Source organism: Pleurodeles waltl, chromosome 6 (genome assembly GCF_031143425.1).
Source record: "Pleurodeles waltl isolate 20211129_DDA chromosome 6, aPleWal1.hap1.20221129, whole genome shotgun sequence".
NCBI lineage: Eukaryota > Metazoa > Chordata > Amphibia > Caudata > Salamandridae > Pleurodeles > Pleurodeles waltl.
In genome coordinates, this window is record NC_090445.1 from 141,048,100 (window position 1) to 141,069,230 (window position 21,131).

The 21,131-nt window shown below is 45.2% G+C and overlaps 1 protein-coding gene across 1 annotated transcript in view; it reads right to left on the reverse strand.

The window, feature by feature from the left end:
• Positions 1 to 14,231: 14,231 nt before the first annotated feature.
• LOC138299390 (keratin, type I cytoskeletal 10-like) overlaps positions 14,232 to 21,131 on the reverse strand; it is a 34,191-nt gene continuing 27,291 nt past the window's right edge. Inside the window, exons 6-8 of the mRNA XM_069237617.1 lie at positions 18,318 to 18,535; positions 18,099 to 18,124; positions 14,232 to 14,905 (exon numbers count right to left, since the gene is read on the reverse strand). Coding sequence (XP_069093718.1) covers positions 14,802 to 14,905; positions 18,099 to 18,124; positions 18,318 to 18,535 — 348 coding nt within the window. The 3' untranslated portion in view covers positions 14,232 to 14,801. The remainder of the gene's footprint in view (positions 14,906 to 18,098; positions 18,125 to 18,317; positions 18,536 to 21,131) is intronic.

Consider the following 21,131-nt stretch of genomic DNA (forward strand, 5'->3'; position numbering starts at 1 on the left):
CTCCAGGTGGGATCAACAGTGTGCCCAGAGCAAATCAGGGTGCACACTGAAGCTACATTAGTTTCTGAGGGTGGGGTGGACTTAGCCACATTAGCTGCCTGGCCCCCTAATATGCAAAAATACAGGCAGCAGCTCTTAATCAATGGGACTAGTGTAGAAGCCATGAGGGATACAGGTGCCAGTGTCACAATGGTGACAGACAAACTGGTTTCCCCAGGACAATACCTGACTGTACAAACTTATTCAGTCACCAACGCTGACAATCATACTAAAGTACATCCCATGGCTGTGATAACTTTAGAATGGGGAGGGGTCACTGGCCTGAAACAGGTGGTAGTCTCCTCTTCTATCACAGTAGACTGTTTGCTTGGAAACGACCTGGAGTCCTCAACAAGGGCTGAGGTAGAACTCAAAACCCATGCAGCCATGCTGGGTATCCCTGAACTGGTGTGTGTCAAGAAAAGGCCACAGTGCAAGGCTCAGGGTGAAAAAGAGGTGTTGGAGCCTGGAAGAATGGCCCGACCCTCCAAGAGAAAAGAAAAGAAGACTGGAGAACCAGCTTCAACACAGCAAAAGAAAACAAACCTCTCTTTCCAGGAAGAAGTTCTGCCCTCTGAGGGAACTGAGCCCCTGGAGTTGGAACCTTTTCAGGTTGAACTCTTAGGCCCAGGGGGACCCACAAGGGAGCAGCTGTGTAAGGGGCAAGAAACCTGTCTCTCTCTTGAAGGCCTTAGACAGCAAGCTGCTGAGGAAACAAAAGGAAAAGTCAGTGGAACACCCAGGGTCTATTGGGAAGATGGACTACGTTACACTGAGGCAAGAGATCCCAAACCTGGTGCCACTAGGAGAGTGGTAGTGCCTCAGGAGTTTAGGGAGTTCATTCTGACCTTAGCCCATGACATTCCACTTGCTGGGCATTTGGGACAAACCAAGACATGGGAGAAGTTAGTCAACCATTTCTATTGGCCCAACATGTCCCAGAAAGTCAAGGAGTTTTGTGCCTCATGTGCCACCTGTCAAGCCAGTGGTAAGACAGGTGGCCATCCAAAGGCCCCCCTCATTCCACTTCCAGTGGTGGGGGTCCCCTTTGAAAGAGTGGGAGTGGACATAGTGGATCCACTTGAACCTCCCACAGCCTCAGGGAATCAGTTTATCCTAGTAGTAATGGATCATGCTACTAGGTACCCTGAAGCAATTCCCCTTAGGTCCACTACTGCCCCTGCAGTAGCCAAAGTACTTATAGGTATCTTTACTAGAGTGGGATTTCCTAAGGAGGTGGTTTCAGACAGAGGTACCAACTTCATGTCAGCATACCTGAAACATATGTGGAATGAGTCTGGGGTGACTTACAAATTCACCACACCATACCATCCACAAACCAATGGTCTTGTTGAAAGGATTAACAAGACATTGAAGGCCATGATCATGGGGCTCCCTGAAAAGCTCAAAAGGAGATGGGATGTCCTCTTGCCATGTCTGCTTTTCGCCTACAGAGAGGTGCCTCAGAAGGTAGTAGAGTTTGAGCTTCTGTTTGGCCATCCTGTAAGAGGACCACTAGCTCTTGTGAAAGAAGGCTGGGAGAGGCCTCTTCATGAGCCTAAGCAAGATATAGTGGACTATGTACTAGGCCTACGTTCCAGGATGGCAGAGTACATGGAAAAGGCAAGTAAAAACCTTGAGGCCAGCCAACAACTCCAGAAGATGAGGTATGACCAAAAGGCTGCTATGGTTGAGTTTCAGCCAGGGCAGAAAGTCTGGGTTCTGGAGCCTGTGGCTCCCAGGGCACTTCAGGACAGATGGAGTGGCCCTTATCCAGTGCTAGAGAGAAAGAGTCAGGTCACCTACCTGGTAGACCTAGGCACTAGCAGGACCGCCAAAAAGGGTGATCCATGTGAACCGCCTCAAACTCTTTCATGACAGGGCGGATGTAAACATGTTAATGCTTACAGATGAGGACCAGGAAGCTGAGAGTGAACATCTCCCTGATCTCCTCTCCACTGACCCTAAAGATGGCTCAGTAGATGGAGTGATCTATTCAGACACCCTCTCTGGCCAACAGCAAGCTGACTGTATGAAAATCTTTCAACAGTTTGCTGAGCTCTTTTCCCTAATCCCTGGTCAGACACACCTGTGTACCCATGATGTGGACACAGGGGACAGCATGCCTGTCAAAAACAAAAATTTTAGACAGTCTGACCAAGATAAGGAAAGCATCAAAGTGGAAGTCCACAAGATGCTGGAATTGGGAGTCATTGAGCACTCTGACAGCCCCTGGGCTAGCCCAGTGGTCTTAGTCCCCAAACCTCACACAAAAGATGGCAAGAGAGAAATGAGGTTTTGTGTGGACTACAGAGGACTTAATTCTGTCACCAAGACAGATGCCCATCCCATTCCAAGGGCAGATGAGTTAATTGATAAATTGGGTGCTGCCAAATACTTGAGTACCTTTGACTTGACAGCAGGGTACTGGCAAATAAAAATGGCATCAGGAGCAAAAGAAAAGACAGCATTCTCTACACCTGATGGGCACTATCAGTTTACTGTGATGCCCTTTGGCTTAAAGAATGCCACTGCCACCTTCCAAAGGTTGGTGAATCAAGTCCTTGCTGGCTTGGAGTCCTTTAGTGCAGCTTATCTTGACGATATTGCTGTCTTTAACTCCAGCTGGCAGGATCACCTGGTCCACCTGAAGAAGGTTTTGCAGGCCCTGCAAGCAGCAGGCCTCTCTATCAAGGCATCCAAATGGCAGATAGGGCAGGGTAGTGTGGTTTACTTGGGGCACCTTGTAGGTGGAGGCCAAGTTCAGCCACTCCAACCCAAGATCCAGACTATTCTGGACTGGGTAGCTCCAAAAACCCAGACTCAAGTCAGGGCATTCCTTGGCTTGACTGGCTACTATAAGAGGTTTGTAAAGCGATATGGATCAATAGTGACACCCCTCACAGAACCTAGCTCTAAGAAAATGCCCAAGAAGGTAAACTGGACTGTAGAATGCCAACAGGCCTTTGACACCCTGAAACAAGCTATGTGCACAGTACCAGTTCTCAAAGCTCCTGATTACTCCAAGCAGTTCATTGTGCAGACTGATGCCTCTGAACATGGGACAGGGGCAGTTCTGTCCCAAACAAATGATGATGGCCTTGACCAGCCTGTTGCTTGCATTAGCAGGAGGTTACTCCCCAAGGAGCAGCGTTGGAGTGCCATTGAGAGGTAGGCCTTTGCTGTGGTCTGGTCCCTGAAGAAGCTGAGACCATACCTCTATGGTACTCACTTTGTAATTCAGACTGACCACAGACCTCTCAGATGGCTGATGCAAATGAAAGGTGAAAATCCAAAACTGTTGAGGTGGTCCATCTCCCTACAGGGAATGGACTTTTTAGTGGAACACAGACCTGGGACTGCCCATGCCAATGCAGATGGCGTTTCCAGGTTCTTCCACTTAGAAAATGAAGACTCTCTTGGGAAAGGTTAGTCTCATCCTCTTTTATTTGGGGGGGGGGGGGAGTGTGTAAGGAAATGCCTCCTTGGCATGGTTACCCCCTGACATTTTGCCTTTGCTGATGCCAAGTTATGATTTGAAAGTGTGCTGGGACCCTGCTAACCAGGCCCCAGCACCAATGTTCTTTCCCTAAACTGTAACTTGGTCTCCACAATTGGCACAACCCTGGCACCCAGGTAAGTCCCTTGTAACTGGTACCCCTGGTACCAAGGGCCCTGATGCCAGGGAAAGGTCTCTAAGGGCTGCAGCATGTCTTATGCCACCCTAGGGACCCCTCACTCAGCACATACACACTGCCTGCCAGCTTGTGTGTGCTGGTGGGGAGGAAATGACTAAGTCGACATGGCACTCCCCTCAGAGTGCCATGCCAACCTCACACTGACTGTGGCATAGGTAAGTCACCCCTCTAGCAGGCCTTACAGCCCTAAGACAGGGTACACTATACCACAGGTAAGGACATATGTGCATGAGCACTATGCCCCTACAGTGTCTAAGCAAAACCTTAGACATTGCAAGTGCAGGGTAGCCATAAGAGTATATGGTCTGGGAGTCTGTCAAACACGAACTCCACAGCACCATAATGTCTACACTGAAAACTGGGAAGTTTGGTATCAAACTTCTCAGCACAATAAATGCACACTGATGCCAGTGTGCACTTTATTGTAAAATACACCCTGAGTGCATCTTAGAGATGCCCCCTGAAAACATACCCGACTTCCAGTGTGGGTTGACTAGTTTCTGCCAGCCTGCCGCACACCAGACATGTTGCTGGCCACATGGGGAGAGTGCCTTTGTCACTCTGTTGCTAGGAACAAAGCCTGTACTGGGTGGAGGTGCTTCTCACCTCCCCCTGCAGGAACTGTAACACCTAGCGGTGAGCCTCAAAGGCTCACCCCCTTTGTTACAGCACCACAGGGCATCTCAGCTAGTAGAGATGCCCGCCCCTCCGGCCCCTGCCCCCACTTTTGGCGGCAAGTCTGGAGGAGATAATGAGAAAAACAAGGAGGAGTCACCCCCCAGTCAGGACAGCCCCTAAGGTGTCTTGAGCTGAGGTGACTCTTACTTTTAGAAATCCTCCATCTTGTAGAAGGAGGATTCCCCCAATAGGATTAGGGATGTGCCCCCTCCCCACAGGGAGGCGGCACTAAGAGGGTGTAGCCACCCTCAAGGACAGTAGCCATTGGCTACTGCCCTTCCAGACCTAAACACACCCCTAAATTCAGTATTTAGGGGCTCCCAGAACCAAAGAAGACAGATTCCTGCAACCTAAAGAAAAAGAAGGACTGCCGACCTGAAGCCCTGCAGTGAAGACGGAGATGACAACTGATTTGGCCCCAGCCCCACCGGCCTGTCTCCCTACTTTGAAGAAAACTGCAACAGCGACGTATCCAACAGGGTCCAGCGACCTCGGAAGCCTCAGAGGACTACCCTGCATCTAAAGGACCAAGAAGCTCCTGAGAACAGTGGCACTGTTCAACAAACTACAACTTTCTGCAACCAAGAAGCAACTTTTTAAAGACCACACGTTTCCCGCCGGAAGCGTGAGACTTTCCACTCTGCACCCGACGCTCCCGGCTCAACCTGCAGAAAACGAACACTACAGGGAGGACTCCCCGGCAACTGCGAGCCCGTGAGTAGCCGAGTTGACCCCCCTGAATCCCCTCAGCGACGCCTGCAGAGGAAATCCAGAGGCTCCCCCTGACCGCAACTGCCTGTAAAAAGGAACCCGACGCCCGGAACCAGCACGGCACCCGCAGCCCCCAGGACCTGAAGGATCCGAACTCCAGTGCAGGAGTGACCCCCAGGCGACCCTCTGCCTAGCCCAGGTGGTGGCTACACCGAGGAGCCCCCCCCTGTGCCTGCCTGCATCATTGAAGAGACCCCCAGGTCTCCTCATTGATTCCTATCTGAAACCCGACGCCTGTTTGCACTCTGCACCCGGCCGCCCCTGTGTCGCTGAGGGTGCTCCTTCTGTGCCTGCTTGTGTCCACCCCGGTGCCCTACAAAACTCCCCTGGTCTGCCCTCCGAGGACACGGGTACTTACCTGCTGGCAGACTGGAACCGGGGCACCCCTCTTTCCATTGAAGCCTATGTGTTTTGGGCACCACTTTGACCTCTGCACCTGACCGGCACTGAGCTGCTGGTGTGGTAACTTTGGGGTTGCCTTGAACCCCCAACGGTGGGCTACCTTTGACCCAACTTTGAACCCTGTAAGTGTTTTACTTACCTGTGAACTTAACATTTACTTACCTCCCCCTGGAACTATTGATTTTTGTACTGTGTCCACTTTTAAAATAGCTTATTGCCATGCCATGTTTGTCAAAACTGTACATGCTATTGTGATTATTCAAAGTTCCTAGAATAACTGAGTGAAATACCTTTCAATTGAAGTATTACTTGTAAATCTTGAACCTGTGGCTCTTAAAATAAACTAAGAAAATATATTTTTCTATATAAAAACCTATTGGCCTGGAGAAAGTCTTTGAGTGTGTGTTCCTCATTTATTGCCTGTGTGTGTACAACAAATGCTTAACACTACCCTCTGATAAGCCTACTGCTCGACCACACTACCACAAAATAGAGCATTAGAATTATCTCTTTTTGCCACTATCTTACCTCAAAGGGGAACCCTTGGACTTTGTTCACACTATTTCTTACTTTGAAATAGTATATACAGAGCCAACTTCCTACACTAGTAGTCAGACATAGGCATAGAAAAGGTTCGAAAACAGTGCAAATAGCAATCACCAATAGTGACCCTAGGGGGAGCACCAACCATATACTAAAAAAATGGAATGCAAAGACAGGAGCCCAATCTAGGTAAGCAGAATGTGTAGCGAGGAGCTGGGAGTACCAGAAAACCACAGAGGTAAGCAACACAGTACACTCAGCGACCAGGAGTGCACGAGTAAATCACTTGAATTTCCCCAAACTACCCAAAAGGAGGAAAAAGAAGAAAAGAAGACACCCCGACAAGACTGCAAGAAACCAGTGGTGGATTCCTGAAGACCGAAGACATGTGGAGAGAGGGGACCAAGTCCAAGAGACACAGTGGAGTCCAGGAAGAGTAGGAGCTACTACGCACCCAGCTGTACTTGCAAGAGTTGGTCGACGGTGATGAAGAACAGGTCAGCACTGCAGCTCTGTAGCCGGAAAAAAGTTCCTGATGGATGCAGATGATGTCCCATGCTGGAGTGAAGCCTGTAGACGGGTGTCAGTGCAGGAATTCCACCAAGAAACCTTGGCAAAGGCAAATTCGCGGTTAGTGGAAAAGAGGTGTTGCTGGGGACCAGCGAGGCCCAAGAGGACTCAACCCTGAAGGGGGAGTCATAGGGGACCCTTAGCATGGCAGAGAGTCCACAGGCACAGAAACAGCACCCACATGAGCCCCACAGGATGGAGACACAGGAGTCACAGTAGGAGCCCACACAGCACTACAGGAATGGATCCCACACCACAGGAGAACCACACAGAGGGCTCTGCATCACAGGAAGGAGTGCTGTGGACTGGGGCTGCACATCCCCTGAAGATTTCTTGGAGGAGATGCAAACAAGCCTTGGCAGCTGCAAGAGACGGGGTGCACGGGGTCCTGTCCTGGGTGGAAAGGGATCCAAAGTTGGACAGCTGGCAGAGAGGGCCAAGAGGACTACTCCGGACAACCTCCTGTGGCACAGGATCCATGCAGCTCGGGATGAGGGGAGATCCACGCAGCTGGTCGTCGTTGCAGCAGTTCCCTGCGGATGCAGGGGAGTGACTCCTTCACTCCAAGGAAGATTCTTTCTTCTTGTGCAGACTGAAGAGTTGCTGTCTTCTGAGGATGCACAGGTGAGGAAATGTTGCAAAAGCTGGCAGGAGTTGTGGATACAATGGTGCAGAAGAGTCTTCTTCGTTGATTGCAGTGTTGTTGGTTCCTGGAGGTTCCAGTCACAGTTCCGGTGGCCAGAACCCGAAGTGGAGGTTGCAGAGGAATCCTTCTGGAGTTTTGCAAACCGAATCTGAGGATTCACCCCAGAGGAAGACCCTAAATAGCCCTGAAAGGGGCATTGGTCACCTAACCAAGTAAGCACCTATCAGGAGGGGGCTCTGATGCCACCTGTCTGGCCTGGCCACTCAGATGCTCCCAGAGTTCCCTGCCAACCTTGTAAACAAAATGGCAGAACCCAGACACCCTCTGGAGGAGCTTTGAGCACCACCCCTGGGGTGGTGATGGACAGGAGAGTAGTCACTCCCCTTTCCATTGTCCAGTTTGGCGCCAGAGCAGGGATTGAGGGTCCCTGAACTGGTGTGGACTGGTTTATGCACGGAGGGCACCAAATGTGCCATTCAAAGCATACCAAGAGCTTGGGGAGGCTACTCCTCCCAAGCCAGTCATACCTATTTCCAAATGGAGAGGGTGTTACCTCCCTCTTTCAAAGGAAACCCTTTTTTCTGCCTTCCTGGGCTTGATCAGATCAAGCAGCAGGAGGGCAGAAACATGTCTGAGGGGTGGCAGCAGCTTGCGCTGCCCGGGAAACCCGGTAAGACTGGTGGTAACAATGCTGGGGGTCCTCTAAGGAGCCCCCAGAGAGCATGGAATCATACTTCAAATACTTGCAGCAGTATTAGGTATGATTCTGACATGTTTGATACCAAACAGGCCTAGATTCGGAGTTACCATTATGTCGCTGGGCATAGGTACTAACCTATGTCCAATACACGCATAAAATGGCAACCCCGCACTCAAAGTCCAGGAAAATAGGCCTCGAGTTTTTGGGGGCACCTCCACTAGTGCAGGGGTGCCCTCACACACTGGTACTTGCACCGTACCCTCTGGGCTAGGAGGGCCTGCCATAGGGGTGACTTACAGTGGGTGATCTAGTGCAGTGACTGGGTAGTGAAAGGGTGCATGCACCCTTTCATGCAGGCTGCAATGGCAGGCCTGCAGAACACTTTGCATGGGCTCCCTAAGGGTGGCATAATACACGCTGCAACCCATAGGGATCCCCTGGTATCCCAAAGCCCTGGGTACCTATGTACCATATACAAGGGACTTACATGGGGGTACAAGTATGCCAAATGTGGGGTGAAAAAGATTCCAGCAACCAAGTTTAAAGGAGAGAGCATAATCACTGGGGTCCTGGTTAGCAGGATCCCAGTGAGCACAGTCAAACACACTGACAAACATGCCACAAAGTGGGGGTAACCATGCTAGAAAGGTGCTACTTTCCTACACATACCCTATCAACATTTGTTCCAGAGGGTCCAATATTAGGATCTGGGGAAATAATATGAAGATGTTTTCTGTTCTAGTTTACTTTTTGCAGTGTGTTTATATGCAAAACGGCAAATGAGTGAAGAATTTTTCACTGCAACTTTACCTTTTGCAACATAAATTGTTGCAAGTTTCACAATTTTCACTTGTAGGCCCTGAGTACACAGTGGATGGAGTTACATGGAGGGATAAAGTGTGGCTGGGAAGAATGTTTCTGGTCTCTATCCATGCACATTAATCTAGCTAGTATGAGTCATTGCCCAGGAATAGGGATTAACATGGACCTAGAATTACTGTGTCTGAAACCATAAGCGCTGCCCCATTCTGCCTCCATTTACCATCTGCTCTGATCAGGTGATAAATGAAAGTGGGTGGTCATCAGGTTCAGTGTGACCTGCAGAGGCTCTGGACTGGTATGCTATAGTGTTCCATGGGCAGGGTTGGGTGGGAGTCAAGACATGGTTTGGTGGCCAGTAAAATGTAATCCAGTGTTCATGTGCTCTTGCTGGAGGGTTCACTGGGCTGATTATAATTGAGTGAAGCAGTATGCTACCTAGCAGTACCACTCTATCCAACTTACAACATGGCCCATATTTGCTTGTGATGTATTGATGTTGGCTGATTGCAGGAGACTCCTTAATAGAATTGATATAATCATCCGGATTTGGGGGTTCATCATATTGGAACCGCCATTAGTGTGGACAATGGATCCTTTCTGGGTGGTTTAGGTTTTGATAGTGCAGGTAGAGATGCTATAACTCACTCACTTGTTTATTTGTTATTCCCCAGGATTGTCCCAGTTATTCTATGACATACTCAGTTTCAAAGTTTTAGGTGTTTAGAGTTTTCCTAAAGGCTAGGTGTCTAGTGATAGTCTCTAGTGCTGCATTGAAGTAGTAGGTTTGCTGAAATGTTTTAAATTCACCGGACTGTACAGCAGGAATGCCGACAGACTGAGATGGAACTGAAAGCTTTGATCAAGGCAGACAATCTTTAAGTGTAAAAGAGAATGCTATCCTCTATGTCATGAGATGGGAGAAAGATTAGTTTTGATTTGCTTAACATTGGCTGTGAAGGAGAGGTCACTATTTTTGAGTGTTTGGCAGGGGGTCATGAGCAATGCAATGACATTTGGGATGGGTTTCACTGTGGAGTACTTCAGTATTTTATTAATTGTGATTAAGCAGATATATGCTGATGCAGGAGGTGTTTGCAGGGGGTTCATGTTGATTTTGAGGATCAAATGAGTGTCGTCTACACACTTGTGACAAAAAGACCAGATGAAGATTAAAGGGAGGTAAGTTAGGCACTGAACTGAAGAGGAGGCTGTGGAGTCACAATCTGCACTGAGGTACAGGAATGTGGAACTCCTATTGCCCAATGTCTGGGACATATTGTTTGGGGTCAAGGGCAACAGGTTTTCATGTTTATTTTGTCCTTGGGACAAGTAGGCCCAACCCCTGCAGCGCAAACTCTTTGCTTGCTAGTTTACAGAGAAAAGAACTGTCTGCAGTTGAGGTAATACATGTGTCTGTTTAGCTAGTGCTGATCAAACTTATATTTATAGTTCATTAATGAAAAGCCTTCATTATTAGGGTGAGCGCTTTAAATAAACATTTTAAGGTCACACTGCACTACTGACAGAGGTTCCAGTAAAAAAAAAAGTGTACACACATTTGGAAAGTTTAGCAGTATGAGGCTAAGTATAATGCTCCCAGAATACTCTCTGATTAGATGCAAATGTTTGCAGACGTTTGTAAGCAAGAGTGATGATTCTTTGCTTTCACAATAAAATGTTTTTTTTTTAAATGCAAATAGGAAAAGGAACGTTTTGCTACTATGAAATTTTAGGTTCTATTTCTTTGAAGAGTCATTTAGTAAAATGTGTTGATGCATGCTAGTATTTCATAAAATAGTCCTTATGGAAAATCAGTGTAACAATTTTCAATAAGATTATGGGACACATGAAAATAAACAAGCACTGGCAAAGCCAACCAATCTGACATTTTTTTGTGAGGCTTTTGGTTTCATCAAAGAGTGTCTTGCTGTGACATGGCATTTATGATACTTCATTGTTGTGGAAGCTGCCAGGCACTCACCATTGTAAAAAAAATCTCAGGCAAAAAAAATAATAATGTTGTTTTGGTCTCAAAAAGCACACAGTGCCACTAGTGGCGTAACAAAAGGCTCTGCAGCCCTCCTCCAGCCCACCCCCTCAGCACAGCACCTGCCCTGAATGAGTCTGGGGGGAGGCTCCATGTTCTTTGCAGGGGGGCTTCTCTAGCTTAGTTATGCCACTGATTGCCACAGTCGTTCCTGGCACTGTACAAAACTACTTTGTGTGCCATTATGCTCCTTGTGAAAGAGCAGAATGTGATCACTCACAGTAAAGGCAGCCGATAGATAGAGAGAGAAATAGAAGTGTAATAAAAACAAAATGTCTTTGTTAACGCCAGACCTAATTAGGGGCCAAATTCTTAAAGTCACACAAGTGCACCCGTGGTATATGTCTTTGAATTAGCGGCTTTCATGAATTCCCAAGAACGTACAGAAGTAGACCAGAACATTGTACTCCTAGAAAATATTTTTGAACTGTATTTTAGCACGAGCAAATATGCATGAGTATATTTGCTCATGTGAATATCTGTTGAGCGTTTACTAGTTCACTTTCCCTCCATCCACTTTTTTCCCAACCCTGGAAGAACTTCTACTTCGGCCATTGTCAGGAGTTAATTTCCAACCTTTCTCATTATGGGAAAATATTAGAGAAGAGCTGGTGAAACTCATTAAAGCGTGCAAGTTAGGTTTGCAGACTCAAAGGCATTCCAGCCCTGGAACTATTTGTTACTGCTTCCACCAGCCCCAGTATGTAGATCTGCAGAAAGGTGGCAATATAAGGAAATCGCTATAGTAGGGATTGAAATTGCAAGTATTCAAGCCCTACTATAGTAGTAGCTCTGGCATGATCAGAGAGGTTATTATCAGAGCTTTTACATAATGAGATTGCTGCCATAATTCGTCGCCGCACTACACGGCACCAAAGGGACAAGTAGATTTTTTTACAGGACAAGTAACTTTAAGAAGCAGCCTGTCCCGTGGGTAAGTAGATATTTTATTAAATTCCACACCCCTAGGGTATTTGTCCTGTATTATGGTTAGAGCTAGTTAGAGTTTATGGGAGACAACTGGAGTGCACTAGAATTTTGGAAAGAGCGCGGTGCATATTGTACACATTGTACACTAATGTGGCCAAGAAACGGTTTAGTAGCTGAGGATACCTCGACCAGGTCGGGTTTCTGTAAGGACCTATGTCTGTTTGAAAACCTCTGTTTGTGAGGATGAGTGGCAGCACATAGATTTGATTAACGGTTTTGTGTATTGACATAATGCTGGGCAGGTGTTTCTAGTTCGCTGGTAATTTTAAGATGGTCCAGAAAACAACTTTCCTGCTCTTGCAGCGTCTTTTATCTCATGAGGCCTGGGTAAAACAGGTGACGGCAGAATAGACCTGACTTAGGAAGGCCATGAAGACTGGTTTCCCGCCTAAGAACGCGGAGGGAGTCAGAGTTACTTAACCAGCGGGTGCTGTTCCTATGAGAGTCAGAGCCCATCTCCTATGTGAGGGCCTTCTCACTCTCTAAACTCCAAGCCCTTAAGAAGTAATACAATCTTAGAGCAGTAATGGTCATAGACTGAAAGTCTCTGAAGAAAGACCAAGATAACTACAATAACCAAAAGCTGATCGTATATTTGCCCCTGTTTGCCAAGGTGGTAATTATCTCCAGCCAACCATGAAGCAAGCCCAACTTGTTTATCCCAGAGAACCCCCTCTGTAAGCTGTGGATGGGAAAAAATGTGTATCATAGAAATGAAAAATGAAATTTGTCTTCTTCCCAATGCCAACAGATGTTTTCAATGCTTTAACTCAATTTCTCAAATACCTCAAAAATTCTAGGTAAGTGTAGGTGTTCTGAAAATAAATGTAGTGCAAAGTTTATGAGTGCATTTAACGAACACGGGGCTACATGTATGAAGAACTGAAGTAGCGGTTTCCTAATTGCTTTTTACTGCGGATCACAATTAGGAAATCTCTATTTCTAATGCATTAAACTCTTTTGAGTTTAATATTGCGATTCCTAGTGGGTCGCAAGTAGACCTAACTCATGAATAATAATGAAATAAAAGAAAACAGTGATGTGTTTTAAAATTAAAAAATTAAAAGTAGCAGTTCCATTTTTTTAAGAGTAGGCAGTGGTCCGGTGGACCACTACCTGCTCTTAAAAAATATTTTCCCAGCAATTCCGAAAGGGGAAGTGGTCTCTTGGGGACCCCTTGGCATTTGCGAATAGGTTACCACCAACTTTGAGTTTGTGGTAAAGTGTGTTTGCTTTGCGACCATGTTTCAGTCACAAAACATTCATCCATACCATTCAAGAGACACCCTAAACACTAACCCTCCAAGTACAGAATAGCAAAATCCAAATTGCGATTTGGTCGCAATTTGGGCTTTGTATATCCCAAGATTCCGAAAACGGAACTGATAAAAATAATAAGCATGTTAGGAAAAAAACCTGCAAATGAGGAATATCAGAGAGGAGCATGTACTTAACTAACTCCCAATGCTAGCACTTTAAAATGGCCACGGTGTGGCATGTCTGTTCCACAGCAGTCCTATAATTTTTGTAAATCAACTTAAGAGGCCTGTTTGCGGTGCCGACTCACAGAGAATGGATACATCAGGCTGGAGTAGAAAATATGTCAGCTGATTTAAACAGAAATGGTATTTAATGTTATGGGGTGAGAAGTTAACATCGCTATTGGTGTCCAAAACCTTTTTTGTTACTAGCCATATTCCATGAAAATCCTAAACTCTACCCTTTGTAGAGTTGGCAAAATATTGTGGTTTAAGCTGGTCTTGGCACCCACAAATATTTTCTGTGCATTGCATGGTAATTTTCAGTCTACTTATGCCCAGTCAAGATGGAAAATGCATGCAGACAATAGGTTCACCTTTTGCATATTTTTCTATGCATAATCGCAAATGTATTCAGAATTGCTCTGAGCAAGGTTATCTTCTACAACATAAGCTGTTCCAAATGTCACGATTTTCCTATATAGATATGGGACGCTGAGAAGTTATCACTAGAACTTTTCGAAGATATCAAATAGAACATTTTAAAGATTGCAAAAAAAAAAAAAATCTTTGCACACTCATGCTCTGTGAGCCCTGAGGAATCCAGAGCTTCATGCTGCAACTCCAGTAGTTATATCTACAGCTGGACAGTGAAGTGCTGTTATCACATGTCTTTTAGGTATGACTATATGCTTCTCTACTGCTTCCTCATCAGAAAATTCAGGAAACCTCTATGGCTAAGACCATTGCCACTCCTGATAATTAAATGAAAGTATATCCTTTGATTAGTCAAAGAACATAATTAGAAGAATGTTTTCGAAATCTTCACCACCAGAACATCAAACCCTTGTTTGCATTTTAAAATATGGTTTATTGAATAGTAATTTCTCAGAAGTAGATATTTATGTTTTCTGGTCAAGAAAGATGAAGGAACAGAAATGGAAACCCTAAAGAGAGCGTTGCTACAGTGAATTGTCCCAGTCCCAGCCAGTGCCCCTCCCACCTTGTGAAGGCTTCTGTAGTAAATTTGCAACAAGTAGGGCATTTAAGATGCTCTCATTTTGCACAAGTCGTTAGAAGTTGTTAACAGATGTTTCACAGATTCTTTGTCCAAGCAACCTTTCACTGCTCGATGGTGTAGTACGTGTTAGAGAGCTAAGGTTTCTTCGTATTCATCTTGGGCACCGCCTCATTTACTTGCATACTTGACGTGGTGGTGAAGTGTCCATCAGTGCAATAAAGAGTCCAGAACATCCTTTGGTTGTCTTTGCAGAGTTGAAAATGGCCTAGTAAAAGCAGAAGTTTGAGCATGAGGAGTTATATTATGGAAGGAGAAAGTGACCCTCCTCCTGGGTTGTGCATCTTATTGAAGTTTCCGGTCAGAGTAACATTTCATAAGGTGAGGTTCAGATGCTGGCTACAGTTTCTGTTCACTTTGTTTCTCCTGCTGCGAAACCACTTTGCCATCAACCAGGTCCTGGGTGATTGTCTTTACAACTCGGCTTCTAGTACTATCTGGGGCTGAAAAGAAGAAGAAACATGGAAGTGAAATATGGAGCTCAGAGAACAAATAATGAGAAGCAAAGCATCGAGGGCCATGAGCATGTTAGTGGGAGTCTGGAATTCTGCATCATTCTGTGAATCAGGATTTGGATTTTGCCCTCGCAAATCCTTTTATTTGAGCATCTAAATTGAGCATTGATAAGTAAATATATGTTTTATCGACCAGCGAAGCATTTCATTTGAAACCAAGAAGTGCACCAAACTGGCCAAAGAAAAGCGTATATTATCCTCAAATAGGCTTTGTTTTCAGGGTCCTTCTTCCTGTGTGAAGATTTTAACTTTTATGCATGATAATCATCTAAGCCCGATATGCTCCTGTTACGAATCTTCTGGATGCATATACCTCATGGTGATATCCCAGTCACTGCATGTGCCTCATTGGAATACTTTATTTGCATCACGTGCCTCATGTGAACGTTCTAGTTGGTGCATGTACCACATGAAAAAGTGATCATTATTTTGACAGCCCTTCTTTTGAACATATTGTTATTAGTAGGTGTCAAGATGTTAAAATTGGTGCATGTCTCTCTGGAGAAAATGTGAAGGGATGTGCTGAATATGAACATTCTATATGGTGTATGTGGATCACTTGAAGCTTCTACTTTTGCACGCGCCTCGTGGGCTATCCTAGTTGGTGCATCACCTCATTTGATAACTTTGCTTGGTACCTGTGCTCGATGGGAATGCTTTCATTTTTCCAGCCCTTCGTTTGAATGTGCTAATAACAGTGCATGTTCTTCATGCAAGCATGCTAACCCTGGTGCAAAGAGACTTTCAACACTGTGCTTCATGTGAACATTAGAATTCAGTGTGTAAAGCCTGATGGTGCTGCCTGGTGCATTTGTCACTTGGGAAAATTCTCATTTGATCAGATGCCTCAGGGAAACATCGCAGTTAGTTCTTGTGCCACATGGGATCATTCTATTTGTGTGCATGTGTATTGTGACAGTTGTAGTTTTTAGTATTTGTCTCTTGTGAAGATTCTGTTTAGGGTATGAACCCTATGCGAACCTTCTAGCTTGTGCAAGTGTATCCTAGGATAGTTTTATTTTTATTGCCAGTCTTTCAAGTCAACGTGTTGTTATTGGTGCCGGTAAACATGTGCATGTTGGTGCATGTGCCCTATGAGAATATTCTCACACATGGGAATGTACTTCATGTAAGCTTTCTAAATGGTGCACGTGCTTCTGACTAACGCTGTAGTCGGAGCATGTGCTTTCAGCTCTAGACTATCCTAACTTCTCAGACTATTGTGCTTCGACTGAGATGACCATGGCCTTCTTTTAGGAATTATACGTATGTTTTCTTTGTAAAGGTCACCTCCACATCCATCCAACATTCAATGAACTCTCGATGGTAAAAAAAAGAATGAGTGTGTACTTGAGGGAGAAGGCAGAGCTTCAGATAAGTGTGTGTATTTCACTGTGCACATTTGAAAAATGACAGTAAATTAATTAACTTAATCTGCTATTTACGATGAAAAAAGACATCCATAGTAGGCAGAGAGGTCCTGGCAAACTGGTAGGAATTTCAAGAAACAGTGATCAGGATTGAAAAGACAAGGCCAAATCTATTGTACCAGTGGCCAGCCTATTCAGTGAATGTAACACCACTTTGAGAGGGGCCAGGTGATGTTTGGGAATTTCAAGGGGTGAGCTTACAAAGAGAAGCACACAAGAGGGTTTAATGTTTTGAAGGAGCCTTGGAAATGCTGTACTCTATCTGTCTGTGAGTTGAAATCTGCTGCAGGATCATAGTCTTGTCCAAAATAAAGCCTAAGCACTTGGCAAATTCCACAATGTAGGGTGGCAGTTCAGCACAGAGCTGGGGTTCAGCAAGGCTTGTACTGGGATGGCTGAGTTAACGGGAGAGATAAGGAGGAACTCAGATCCATGCAGTAGTGTGAGGCTAGCTTCCAATGTTGCACCCACTTCTAGATACCTGGAAGGCATGGATAATATAACCATTAATTTAATCTTGCCACTCCCAATGGCCCGGTCTGAATTAAGGATGGGACTGTTCCCCTTTCTTGTTCGGGGTAGTGTTACTACGTGTGTTCGCTTCCTTCCTTGCTAACATCAGAAAAATGTGGGCCTAGCTCCTGTTTTTCAGCGGCTTTCAGTGTTGCAGCTTCTCCCGCTCATTCAACTAGTAAAGCAATGATGGTCCTTCATAGGCACCTGGACAAAGATAACGTTCAGGAGTGTGCGAAGTTTTCGTAGTTTACTTTTGTGTAGTTATGCAAAGTTTCACAAGAATTATGCAACATTAAGAAAAACACAAAACTAGCATTTAGCATTATACTTTTGTGCGATGCACATCCTCACATCCATTTTGCACACATAGACTCTGATTTATACTTTTTTTGCGCCGCATTTGCGCAATTTTTTTACGCAAAAGCGGCGTAACTTTACAATATACAAAATTCACGCCGCTTTTGCGTCAAAAAATGGCGCAAATGCGGCGCAAAAAAAGTATAAATCAGGGCCATATTGTGCTAAAAAAACAGTACACAAATCACAAGTGTTGTGAAAAAACCCTAAACACATTCTGGTCATTTGTGTTGTTTCCGTGCTTTGATGCTAAATTGCGTCACATGGCGTAATGGCATAATTTCGAGAAATTTTGCAAAACAAGTGTATTACTAAATTCTTGAAATTGCATAAAATTACGCCAGCATAGCCGAAATTTCACCCAGACCTACTCAAGTTTACAGTAGGCAGGGCTGCCCGATAGACATCCAACCCCGATTGCTTGAGAAACGTCATGACTGAGCAACTCGAAATTTCACATTTCAACCCTGCCAGCAGGCTCTAAACAGATCCCTTGGGTTTTCTCACTACATCTCGCCTCCCCTCCATTACCTTTAATGGTGTCTCCCTGAAAAAATAGGATTGAGTCTGTGACAGAGGAAGTGGGTGTGTGAGTGTTGTGGTATTTCGATACGAGAGAGTTCAGAGGTTTCAATTGCATCAGATGCGCTGATAGCAATAAATGTGATGCGACGCTTTGATGGGGCAGCTGTTTGTTTCGTAGGAGCCATGTGTTTGTGGTATGTTGTGTTAGGGTGATAAGCGAGAATGTTTCATGAAACAAGAAACGTCATTCTAAAGGCACGGACATGAAGCAACGGCAAAAGAGAGACACTCACCTTTTGTTGACTGAGAGCTGTGACCACTGAAAGCAAACAAAAAGAGACACGCGTGACTGAGTGTAGCCTGCTCTTAAATTCAGCATACAAAGCTACCGAGTGAGGCAAATGTTTCAAATTATACTTCACCAAGTACTACCAATGGTACTTGCTTGGCTCTATTTCCCTGCACTTAGAAACTGCAACGTGGGTATGATCCCAGCTTTGACGTATCCATACCTGCCGTCGCCCTCCAGCAGGCGCCGATAGGTCTCAATCTCCTTCTCCAGCCTAGTCTTGATGTCCAAGAGGTGCTCGTACTCTGCAACCTGGTGCTCCATATCGCCCCTGATATATGCAAGCTTCTCCTCCACCATGCCGATCTTGACCTGAAGTTCTGCTAGCTGGGCGCAGTAGTTTCCTTCGGTTTCTGCCAAGTTGCTTTCTAAGGATTTTTTCTGGCAGAGAGCAAGACAAGGAGCTTTGAAACATTGTGATAAAGCATGGAGTAGTTGCTACTTACATGGTCACTGTGCAGTGCACTTACTAGCACTTGCTGTGGATAAGGTGTATATTTTACAACCTATCTGTTTTCACATGCTCTCATTGTTGGGAGAAAAGGTAGAAAAAAGAAGAAAGCCAAGTAGAGAGATGAAGGAAAAAAGTGACAGTGGGGAGTGAAAAAACTGGAGACGGGGAGTTGATTGAGGAAGAGAAGAAAGAAGGGAGAAGGAGGCTAAAAGAAGAGGAGACATTGGGAGGTACAACTGACAAAGAGAGAAATGAATGAGGTTGAGGGTGAGTATAGGAGGACAGTGTAGAAATGAAGGGGATAAAGGAGGATGAATGAGCCAGCGAGAGTGGAATGAGAGGGAGAGAAGAGGTATGAGTTCCGTGGTGTCACCAGTACTCCAAGGTATAATACAGGAGTATCCGGTTTTGAATGCTCCATAAATGTGGTAGCAGGAGTAAACGTACCTCGACTATATATCAATGAGAAATAGGAAGGGGGGCAGAAAAAATGCAAAGAGGTAATGAGAATAACATAGCAAGAGAGATGAAGTGCAGAGAGACAAGATAAACATAAGGTAGACCAATTGGTGAGGTAGGTAGAGATGTAAGATAAAGAGACAAAGGTGAGTAGATGGAATGAAAGATACAAAGAGGTAGGGCGTGGGAAGTGGTAGATAGAGCGAGAAACAGGGGGAGAGATAGTTAGGTTTTAGAGTGAGATAGAACTCTCTAGAGATAGGGAGAAGGAAATTTACCAAGTTGGTCAAGGTTAGAGTTCACAGAGAGATGAAGGAGAGAAGGAGAGAAGGTAGAAAGAGAGGTGAGCAAGAGACATTAGACAGGTTAGGAAGGCGAATAAGTATGGAGATGTGTGGTAAAGAGAGAGAGTCATTAGGTAGTGAGAGGGGTAAAAAAGATGTTAGATGCAAAAAGAGGTCAAGTAGAGAGAATAGTGAGTCAGAAAGAAAGGTGGATAGACTGATGGGCAAAAAACATAAGCTGTAGATAAAAAGCTGAAGTAGAAAGACAAAGGTAAAGCTGAGAAAGACGAGTGAAGTACAGAGATAGTATAAGGTGGGCAAAAGTTTTGAGGTATAGATATATCAGGAGAGCAGCTAAAATAAAGCTAAGGTAAAGAGGGTGAGTTGAACTAGAAAATGTACAGAGAAAAATAGTGAGTGAGAGGAGGTAATGCTAGATTAAAAAGGTAGCGAAAGAGAGGCAGTAAAAGAAAAACATGTTAGTGAGAGTGGTGAGGTACAGGGAACAGAGCTGGAAAGAAGGGAAGAGAAATGAGGTAGCGAATGAAATGTGAGATAAGTTGAGAGGTGAGGTAGTGAGAGAAAGATGTGGATCAGAAAGATGAGCTGAGTGAGAAGTGAGTTACAAAAAGAAATGGGGTAGAGAAAGCTTTTCTGAAAAATGTGTTGAGGTAGGGAAAGCTATGAGAGAAAGGCACAGAGAAGTAGAGAGGCAGTTGGTCATAGATAGGAAAGGCAACGAGAGAGAGGAGTTGAAGAGGGAGCTGAAGTAGATGGAGGAAAAGTGACAGGGAGGTGGGATGTAAACAGCAGACAGGTGCAGAAAGAGCAGTAAGGCAGAGAGAGTGATGAGGTAGAGAGAGGGTAGAGGGTGATAGAGGGATGGAGGTCGGCACAGGTGGTGAAGAAGGAGGCGAGGTTATAAGATGTAAACGGGTGGTGCAGAGAGGTATGTTAGAGAGAGATATGTGAGGTACACACAGGTGAGCTAGAGCCCATAAAGCAAAAGAGGAAGTTGGTAGATGGAAATGTAGAGATAGGTAGAGAGAGAGAGGGAAGGAAAGTTAAGTAGAAGGGGTGAGGTGACATATGGAGGGAGGCATATGATGGAAGGAGATGTTAGGCACAGAAATAGAGGTAAAGGGTGGTGGAGGTGATAGAGGTAGAATGAGAGAGAGGTAGATGGGGAAATGAGGAAGAGAAAGGGGTGTGGATTTAGTGGTTTGTGAAATAGGATGCATAAGTTATGGACAGAGGTGAAGCAGAGAAAAGTGATGCTAAGAAGAGGGGGGAGGTAGAGGAGGAGGCAAAGTAGACAGAAGGAGGTAAGGTGAAGAATAAATCTGATGGAGGTCAGAAGAGAAGCAGAGAGGTAAAAAGGGTGAGATCAGGTAGACCCATGGATCAGTAGAGAGAGACAGTCAGAGAAGGGAAGGAATATGAGGTAAAAAATGAGACAGCGGTGAGAAAGCGAGTGAGATGTTACTTTAACACAGGAGCACTGGAAAATTATGCAATTTGCCTGTGCCTTATAACGTCTCTAGTGTAGTTCAAGGACAACTCTGCCTCTGCGCAACTCTACTCTTCTTTTGGTCGTATATAATAGGGAAGAAGCTTAGTCTGAGAAATATATTACAGCCTAAAGGTTACATTTGTGAAGCGTGATGTTTTGTAACTACAAGAAATCGGGTGGTGAAAGGCGGACTCAGGCAACAACTCCAATTCTGGTCAGGGTGAATCACAAGTGTCACTAAATTAACCTGTGCTTAACCCTCTTGTA